The 10,340-nt window shown below is 35.6% G+C and overlaps 1 protein-coding gene across 3 annotated transcripts; it reads left to right on the top strand.

The window, feature by feature from the left end:
- Window positions 1–146: 146 nt before the first annotated feature.
- On the top strand, window positions 147–9,947 carry pdha1a (pyruvate dehydrogenase E1 subunit alpha 1a). Of its 3 annotated transcripts, XM_089130432.1 has the most exons (13): window positions 149–305; window positions 1,603–1,623; window positions 2,639–3,268; window positions 4,288–4,353; window positions 4,957–5,130; window positions 5,306–5,432; window positions 5,603–5,694; window positions 6,345–6,437; window positions 6,647–6,802; window positions 6,900–6,971; window positions 7,224–7,291; window positions 8,471–8,579; window positions 8,760–9,947. In XM_089130432.1, the coding sequence occupies exons 1-13, from the start codon at window positions 249–251 to the stop codon at window positions 8,922–8,924; spliced, it is 1,830 nt and encodes a 609-aa protein (XP_088986558.1). In that variant the 5' UTR covers window positions 149–248; the 3' UTR covers window positions 8,925–9,947. The 3 variants fall into 3 exon arrangements, with proteins under 3 accessions (XP_039514110.1, XP_088986558.1, XP_039514109.1); XM_039658175.2 differs by lacking the exon at window positions 2,639–3,268 and having other exon boundaries at window positions 151–305; XM_039658176.2 differs by lacking the exons at window positions 1,603–1,623; window positions 2,639–3,268 and having other exon boundaries at window positions 147–305.
- The last annotated feature ends 393 nt before the right edge of the window (window positions 9,948–10,340 follow it).

Below are 10,340 nucleotides of genomic sequence, written 5' to 3' on the forward strand. Positions count from 1 at the left end.
TCTTTCTTTCTTTCTTTCTTTCTTTCTTTCTTTCTTTCTTTCTTTCTTTCTTTCTTTCTTTCTTTCTTTCTTTCTTTCTTTTTCTTGTCCAGGAATGTGTGCTCTGGCCAGCAGGGGACAGCATTTCCAACCAAATGTGCAGCGAATCTGCGGCGGGTGTAAACTTCGTTCGCTGGTCGGGCTGGTTTGGTTTCTGTTGAGAGGAGGACTGAAGGAGATCATTTTCTGGTTAGCTGTGAGTTAATATTATGCGAAAGATGCTAACCATTATTTCTAACGTTCTGAGGGGCAGCGCCAGCAGGAACGTAAGTATTTTATCCCTTTGAATCATTTCCCATATGATTAACTAGTAAAGGCAAATTCACGGCTGTTTTGACGGCTAACGAAGCGCAGTCGTACCATGTTGACCTTGCAAGGTACACAAGGCCTGGCTGACACCCTACTAGAGACACATTGCTGTTTAATGCGTATGTTGGTGCTATTTATTTAACGTAAACCAGTGTAGCATTTCTTTTTATTATAGATTTGAATATAGTCAGATATCACAATTCTTTTGGCTAACTTGGCTAGCTGGCTAGCTGCACAGGAATGGTAATGGTTGGTAAACGGGTTTAACGTTAGTCACCAAGCTGTCATTCTAATAAATTATTATAAAAGACGTAAGTTTTAACAAATGAGATTTGAAATGTTAATATGATGTTCATAAAAATGGGTAAGTCGCAGTCAATTGCTATATATTTTTTTCAGTTGTAAAAGGTGACCTCAGGGAGACAGTCTTTCATCATTTTCATTGACCAGTGGCAGAAGACCAGATGGAATATGTCCTGTTTTATGCAACATTTAGTGGAAAGGTGGAAAAAAAAACATGTAATATACACTGTATTTAGTATGGTTAGAAAAATATGCCCTCATATATACACCAGAATTTAAGAGTAAGGCCATTTCTGAGAATCTTAAAGTCATTATATTTTTATGTATAATAAGTTTTGACACTCTGTCTGGCCTAACCTAAACGACATTAATGTCACTCAGTCCTTGTAGTTTAGGTAAGGCCAGAGTGTCAGCTTATTATACATAAAAATATATAAATCAAGTTAAAGATTAGAATATAAAGATTCTGGTGTATATGAGGGCATATTTTTCCTAAACATATTAAATACAGAATGTCAATTACCTTACTTAAATAGTATTGTAATTGATCTTAATTTTAATTAACTACATTATCCTAAACATGTAATAAAACATCAGAGGAATTCACGAGCTGGGTCATTGGTTTTTCTTTTTTGCCCTGATTAATTTTTCGCCTTGGATGGTTGAAAGCTCAGAGTCCATTCATCTAACTGTGACCTTAAGTCTAAAAATAAACGATTTGTTGACACAATTAAAGTATGTAATGTAATTGTTTTGTTGGCACAATAAAATTTATGGAATTTTGCAGAACAAGTCAGGCATCTTTTCCGTATAATAATATACCTCATCTTCTGTCTCTTTCTCTCTCCATCAACATCTTTCTCTATTCTAATTCTCTCTCTCTCTTTAACTCACTCTCCTCCTCTTTCTCTCAATATCTCCTCCTTACTGTTCCGTGGGCTGCCTTTAAAGGGAGCCGAACTGGTATCAGAGGTAAGAGATGGTAGTTTTAGGAATGGGCTTAATCACAACGTCCATCTGCGCTTTTTTGGTGGTTGTAAACATGATCATTATTTATTTATTTATTTATTTTGCCTGAACTTATTCCATTACGGCTTATTATTTTTTTAGATGATCTTTTCTTCCTCACTTGTTATGACTTTAAGATAACCTTCTCTTCCTCATTGAGTTTCCAATCACTTGTTTGGTTCTGGCATATTAAACACGTTTTTGCCACATGCTTTTTATTGCTCATATATTGTGACTGTTTTAGTTTGCCATGCTGTGAGCTTGAGGGGAATAATTCTGCTCCATTTACCCAAGCTAGTTACTTACAGCTCACATCTTACCTTTACATCTCTCTCTCTCTCTCTCACACACACACACACACACACACACACACACGCATATTAAAAGCACTCCAATGATATGGAAAGTACCCATTTTTCCTTACCTGGTTTTAGTTTTTATATATATATATATATATATATATATATATATATATATATATAACAGAGGAGACATTAATTGAAACCTGTTTGAGATATGTTGTAGCTTTCTGGTTTTTGTCCATGTGACCAAATAACCAAAGTGACTGTCAGTTTCAACAGTTGAAGTAGTGTAGCTTTGTCAATGGATACAATTTTAGTAAAGTCTGAATAATGTTCAATTCATATCCATCTAATTTTTGAGAATACAATTGTAAATGTAGGTATCAGCAGTCAGCACTATATTGATTTTTTTATCATGTTTTCTACATATTGACAATATCAACATTGGCCTTTGTTGAATGTGATCTGACCAGTAGCCATCAACAGTTGTTTATTTCCTGTGAGTAGGTATAGCGTAGGTTAGCTTAGATTAGAGTTTTATTGGTTTAGTAAGTAAAGTCCTTTTTGTGGTCTCTAGACACTTGACATCTCTTCTTGCTCCTTGGTCTTTGAGCGTTCCTTTTTTGAGGCCATCTAAGTCTGACCCTCTTGAGTGACGTGCGCCCTTCTTTTTACAGTCCTCCACTCTCCGGGCCGTTCTGCAGCTCCTGGCGGTCCAGGGCGAATATGCTAATTTGACCTTTCCACATGACCATGATCCCGACCCCCGTTCACTCTTAAAAGATCCACAACCCTGCAGCCCTTCAGTTTCTCAACCATTAACACAGAAACCTCTAAACACTTCTGTAGAATACAAAGCTTTAGGACACACCACCAGTGGCCAGTCAGGAGACTCAGGGTCACGTGATAGACTTCTGACTGATGTCGTTCCCACAGGTGCTATAGCTCAGAAAGAATGTTATGTAGAACCGCTGATGGCCAGTGGTTTATCTACCTCAGAAGAATTAAGTTTGGGTCCTTCTTCTGTTACAGTAAGAACATCAGAATTAAAAAAAACTTTTATTCCAATTAAAGATGTTCCTCCATCACCTGCCCTAATTACAGCTAATTGGCCTATTAACCAAGTCCCCCATGAAGCACAGTTAACCCCTGCAGTAGCTAACAGCAGCTCCGACGTAACCAGCACAGACCCCCTCACGTCCAATTGTCCCCCACCAGCCGGGAGCCTCCAGGGCCCTGATAATTCCTTCCCAGAGATCACCCACAGCCTGGCTGAAGAGACTGCCTTACCAGAGCCACAGCTTGCTGTGAGTACAGGCAGTCCCTATATTAAAATGTATATATGTCTCTTTCATATAGCCTATACACAGCTTAACCCTCCTAATGGAGTGTTGCATGCCCCTTCCCTTTACCCAGAGCACTCACATACTTCAGAGGTTTCTTCCAGCACTTTGGCCGATGTGTCTTCGATCACTGAATAGATTTGTTTTTATTATTATTATTTGTTTTGTCCACAGCAGGGTTATTAAATTAAAAATAAATAAAAGTATAAAAAATGATTCTTGAAATAATAATAATAATATCATTAACTGAAATTGAAATAAAGTATTAAAAAAAGTATTTTAAACCTAGTTTTATTTCAGCTAGTTGCCAAGGAAACATCTAATTTTCATTTAAACAAAAAATAATAATAATTTAATTAGTAAAAAAAAACCCCATTAAAATACCAACAAAAAAAAAAAACATCAACAATAAAATAACTAAAATTTAATCAACAAATTCAAATGAAAATATAAAATATAAAAATAAAAGCTAATTCACACTATTAATAAAAACTATTATAGTATCGCAATGATACTATAATAACACTTGTGTTCCGCATGTTGGTCCCGCATCTAATTGTGGATGAATTCCTCTTGATGTGTCAGTTTATTACATCCAAACCTGTAATCAAAGATATGTAGTGCAACGTAGTGCAGATGACAAAGCAACGTAGTGCAGATGATACAATGCATCCAGGCCTATGAGTTGATTGTTGATTTTTTGGTATTAGATTGCAGGTCTGTTGATATGGTTGTTGAGTAAAATCACACTGTGGTGATTGAGGTTGGATTATTACAGATATATTTCATTATGTCTGGGTTTGCTTCCTGCTTCAGACAGAGTGCTTTTGACCAGGGTTGTTAACATTTCAGTTCCGTCAGACGTGTGTGTGTGTTTGTGTGTTTCCAATGGACTGCTTTTTTGTTACCATCTTCTCTTTTTCTCAGTAGAGGTCATATATTAATGGATTTTCTATTATTTTTTATGTTTTTTTGTTTCATAGGGGGCAAGAGTGGTATCTGCTAGGACCTATGCTGACTTTACCCCTCAGGCCACCTTTGATATTAAGGTGAGTTTTATCAGATATTTACATATTTTAGTGCATATACACTATTTTAACAAAAGTTGGGGTCGGTAACGCATGTTATAACCCAATTTCCAAAATGGAATAAAAACATTAATCTCTTAAATCTTAATTCTGTTTAACCTTTATTTAACTCACAAAGAAGAGATTTCTAATGTTTTCTCTGACCAATTTAATTGTATTTTGTAAACAAATTTTGATTTTAATGGCTGTAACACACTCCAAATAAGTTGGGACAGAAGCATGTTTTCCATTGTGTTACTTCGCCTTTCCTTTTAATTACGCTTATTTAATGTTTGGAATAGAGGATACTAATTATTGCAGTTTTGCAAGCATAAATTGTTGCAGTTTGTCCAATCTCACCTGATATAAGATTTCCACTCAAGTCTGTGGTCTACAATGTGGTCTTCAAACATCAAGCCGTACAAACGTTTTCAACATTGATAATGATTATAAGAATTGAGCACCAAATCAGCATATTAGAATTCTGAAGAATTATGTGTCACTGAAGACTGGAGTAATGACCTGTCCTAAACTTTACTATACCATAAATCATTTGAAAGCTTGAAAATACTCTTGTTTTGGTAGAAATGTGACTTGCACAAGCTGGAGGAGGGCCCACCACTGCAGGCCACACTTACAAGAGAGGAGGGGCTTCAGTACTACCGCACAATGCAGACAATTAGACGCATGGAGCTCAAAGCCGATCAGCTCTACAAGCAGAAGATTATCAGAGGCTTCTGTCACCTTTATGATGGACAGGTGACACATACATGGCAAACACACAGACATCATCTTTGCTAGAAGAAGACTAGTTCAATATGATCAAGATAAATATTCTGTTTTTATTTACTTGGTTGGAAAAGTAATTTGTAATTGGTTCAATCTTGACAAACAAAGACTGAAACGCTTACAACTGCAATGTGTCCTCTAACAGGAAGCGTGTGCAGTGGGTATTGAGGGAGGTATTAATCTAACAGATCATCTCATCACAGCCTACCGTGCCCATGGGTACACTCTCACTAGAGGCGGCACCGTTCGTGAGATCATGGCTGAGCTCACTGGTGAGAACAACAAAATGGAGTAATGTAGTTTAATATTTCAGCGGCGTCTAAATGATTTTGTTCATAATTTGTCTTTTAATTAGTATTTTTTGTTTGTTTTCTTTAGTTCTATATTTATTTGTTTATATATCTATTTATTTATTTATTCCATGTTCCTGTTTCTCCATCAGGTCGTCGAGGAGGTATTGCCAAAGGAAAGGGAGGGTCTATGCACATGTACACTAAACATTTTTATGGAGGAAATGGAATTGTGGGAGCTCAGGTATTTGAAATCAATCAATCAATCAATTTAAAAATGCTATTGTGAAGAGTTTACTAAATCAGCATTGCTATCCATTTTATTTTAGTATCATTGAGAGAATCCACTAGCCGTTAAACATATTTTATTGGATTGCAATACTTCTTCTAACCCTTTGAGGAACTTGTTATTCTGTTTTTAGCAAAAAAAATGTTTTTGAATAACTAAACCTGGGTATCGCCATGAGCATAGCTAGCATGGCATTAACATTTTTTAGATACTATTATAGTTATTAATAATATTTTATTTATATTTTCTATTTCCACTTTAATTTTTTTAAGTTTCTTAAATATTATATATATATAGATAGATATATATATATATATATATATATATATATATATATATATATATATATATATATATATATATATATATATATATATATATATATATATATATATATTGTTGTTTCAGTTACAGTTATTTTAGTACATCAAGTTAAACTAAATTAAAATGAGAACTGATACCATGGCAACTTGTTTATTTTTTTTCAGTTAAAGTTTATTTTATTTCAATTAATGAAAATATTTTAGTTTTAGAAATATTCAAATATTAAAGAGTTTTAGTTAAATAAAATAACCCTGATTTATATTTACACATATGTATCCCAGGTGCCACTTGGGGCAGGTGTAGCATTGGCCTGCAAATACCAGGGCAATAATGAGCTGTGTGTCTGTCTCTATGGTGATGGTGCTGCAAATCAGGTAAGTCACTTCCATGCAGGTCCAAACAATCATGTGTTTACCCACTCCAAGTCCTAACAACTGATTTAGCTACTAACTAATGTTTCAACACCGATCTGTCTTCTGTGCTGTCCTTGGACTGCTTTGCCTTACCTTACAATGATCTGAACAACTTGAAGGTTAACAGGAAGGTTTCACATTCACTGTTACACTTTTTTATTTTTCTGCAGGGTCAGATCTTTGAGACGTATAATATGGCATCACTGTGGAAGCTGCCCTGCATTTTCATTTGCGAGAATAACAAATATGGCATGGGTACTTCTGTGGAGAGAGCATCTGCTAGCACTGACTACTACAAGAGAGGCGATTTCATCCCTGGTCTGAGGGTACGATGAAGGAAGGACACATTCATGCTTTTACTTGCTTTTACTGAAATTATTCTCCATGTCAGAATACCTCTTTACCTGTTCTCTGGCTTTATAGGTGGATGGCATGGATGTCCTTTGTGTGAGGGAGGCCACCAAATTTGCTGCTGAACACTGCAGATCAGGAAAGGTGAGCACTGGTTAGAGTGATGTGCAATCGTAGGGATGTGGAAAAAAGATTATTAGCTCTGTTAGGAAGTATGATTTTTGATGATTTGTTTAAAGCACAATAATTATATGGATAATTCCACAATGGCATCTTTATGATAAATGATCCACTGGTTATGAAACGGTTGTTTCAGGACCAGAAAACATAAACATTCTCATGGGATATTAGCAGTTATGTAGCAAAAAATAAAATGCCTGAAATTTATAATTGTAGGGCCCAATTCTGATGGAGCTGCAGACCTATCGTTACCATGGACACAGTATGAGTGACCCAGGAGTCAGGTAATATCTTCTATCATCTCAACCAAAGCTCATTATTATTGCTCTGAGCACACACAGCTGCGATACTGTTTTATTTGTAAAAAACACCGTTATGACACTAAACTTTTAGATACCAGTGGAAATTCATAATTATCTATTCCAATTTTGATACCACAGCTAAATCTACTAGCTCAACTAATATACATATAAAACATTATAAGACAAGTAAAGACTCAGAAATAAAATGAGTAATAGCACAAATAAATACAATAGAACAAAGACACAAATAAAATAAACTTTTCAGGTTTATCTGGTAGGTCTAACAGTAATTTTCAGATACAGAAATTAAATAAAATATGAATCCAGTATACTAATACTGTGCGCATGCGTTTTCATTCAACTAAGCAATAAATCTTTCAACATTTTCTCATAAAATCTAAATAAATAAAAAAAACAACATATAAAAATAAAGTGCCAAAAATCAACAGGCATCTATCGGTAATAAAAATGTCCAAGATGGCTCCATTCATAGTCACTGTTTGGGTTTGACAGCAAGGTGTGAGTCTTGAAATGTTCGGTTCGTTCTGTAGATGAAGTATCTGCTTGAATACATGTCTGTACGAATGAACAGCTGAAGTCAAAACTGCATTCGGCGACAGTATCAAAAATAGCAATGTCCATAACATCGGGAAGTTTTATTGCAATTGACAGTGTGTTATTAAATAGACAAATCCAATTGAGGCATCAGATATTTTAAACAACCAACAAGGACTTTAAATGCTCGTTAAGCGAGTGGAGAGAGTTACTTTTGAGCCGCACACCGAGCACCTCAAACCAATCTGCAGATAAACACAAATCATTTCTCCGTCTCCATGAGTAAAATAATCTGTCATGAATCATGATTATACAGTTCAGTGTGGCTCTCACATTATATGATGTGACAGACAACTTGTTCTGTTCATTCAGCATGGGTTTGTCAAGAATGTGGTTGTGAGTCCTGAAAATGTGCAGGTGTCAGTTCAGTTATAGAATGTGGTTGTCACGCAACACTTACTAAGGAACACTGCATTACTAGCCATTCGCATCTGCTCGAGAGTTTTGTGTGAAACATGACGAGAATTAGGGATGAATGTAAACTGTATCTAATGCCTTTTTTCTATTAGTGCTAATATGTGCCAACTTTGCCCTCCGTCTCCGTAGTTACCGAACACGTGAGGAGATCCAGGAGGTGCGCAGTAAGAGCGACCCCATCTCAATGCTGAAGGATCGCATGCTGAGCAACAACATGGCCAGTGTGGAAGAGCTTAAGGTGAGAATGCTTGACACGCTGAAGTGCGATACAATCATTGAGATGGTCACAGTTGCACTAGAGTATGAATTTTCTGATTCAGTCTCATTGGTGAAAAAAGATGGGGATTACTCCGTAATACTTAAGAATGTGAAGCATGGACATTTCTGCAGTTTCACTAAACACTGACATCTTTTGCAGGAGATTGATGTTGAAGTAAGGAAGGAGATTGAGGATGGCGCTCAATTTTCCACCACAGACCCCGAGCCTCCACTGGATGATCTTTGCAACCACATCTTCTTCAATGACCCACCTATGGAAGTGCGTGGCACCAACCCCTGGACCAAACTCAAGTCCGTCAGCTAAATCTCCTTCCTTATCATCCCAAGTCCCCTCCACTTCCTACTAGTTGACCCTCTCTTGAAGCGCACAGCAAAAATTGTCACCTCCAATATGGCTATAGGTTTCATAGACGGTTGTTGGGAAACTCAGCCACATTGAGACAAGTTGCCTCATTTTACATTTCATCATGAACTTGTTTTCTTGTTGTCTCCATCAGTTACAATACTGACCTTCACTATACATTTTAAAAGGTTTCAGTACTAAACAAAAAATGCTATATTTTTTAATCTCGCATAGCATCTCAGAAATAGCATGTATTGTGAATAAACATGGTGGTATTTGCCTTGTAATTATTGGTACTTTCCAAATGTTTCAGTGCAACTATTGCCTATACCCAGTGCCCACGCAATGACAGACCATTAACCTAGTGTCCATGCATCAGAAACACGAGGTGTCAGTGAAATGCAAGTCTTGCAGTCCTAACTTGACAAAATATTTTAAGGGAAAATGTATTAACATGGTTAAAATGTAAATCTGTTAGAAGGCCATACTACAAAAATGTTTGTGTAATATTTGTGGGGTGTAAAATGGGATTTTTTTTTCTCTTCTGTCATACCTGAACACTTCCATTTATAGGCTTTAAAGTGTTTAAATACAAAAAGTAGAATGGGAAAAGGTTAATAAGTTCTTACATTTGCTTTAACTCTCCTTAACTTCTATTTAAAACAGGGTTTTTGTTGTCACATATTTATTATAAGAAAAAGCTTTTGTTACAAACAGCGTTACATGGAGTATAACTTCAAATTTGGCGATTCCAGTTTATTAATGGTTGTATTAATATTATGTTAATTTAAAATCACTCAGAATTGGGAAAGTAATAATTATTTCAATAGATGATAGGATGCTGTTGAGAAATTGAAGGGGGCATTAGGGACACAGGTTAAACAATTATGACGTGTTGACCAGGATGAGGAGTCAAAAACATCAGGCAATGTATCCAATGTGGTTTTTATACCATGAAACTACAAATAAATATTTCAAATGCCATTTTTGTGTGATTGGATGACTTGAATGTTGTTCTACCTCAGAAACAGTTGTGGATACAGGCCTTAACCCTACAAAGCCCACTGCATCATATTTGATACATTCATTTCTAAATGATCAACATGGTCAAACTACATTGCTGATAAATCTGTTGGGACAAAATCTCCCTGCTTTCTGAATGATGGTTTATATGTTTTAGTAAGTAAAAAGCGTTTTAGTATAATTAAAAATGTCCACCCTTAGGTCATGGTAAACTGTCTTTTTACCATAAAATCTTTATATTTAATATATATATATTTAGGGACATTTTGCTAAAAATATGTTTAAAATTGTATACATCTTTTTTTTTAAAGAAAAATCTAATTGTCTATCAATCATTATTGTGTGTATTGTTTT

This window comes from Pimephales promelas, chromosome 4, assembly GCF_988280905.1.
Source record: "Pimephales promelas chromosome 4, fPimPro1.hap1.1, whole genome shotgun sequence".
Taxonomy (NCBI): Eukaryota; Metazoa; Chordata; class Actinopteri; order Cypriniformes; family Leuciscidae; genus Pimephales; species Pimephales promelas.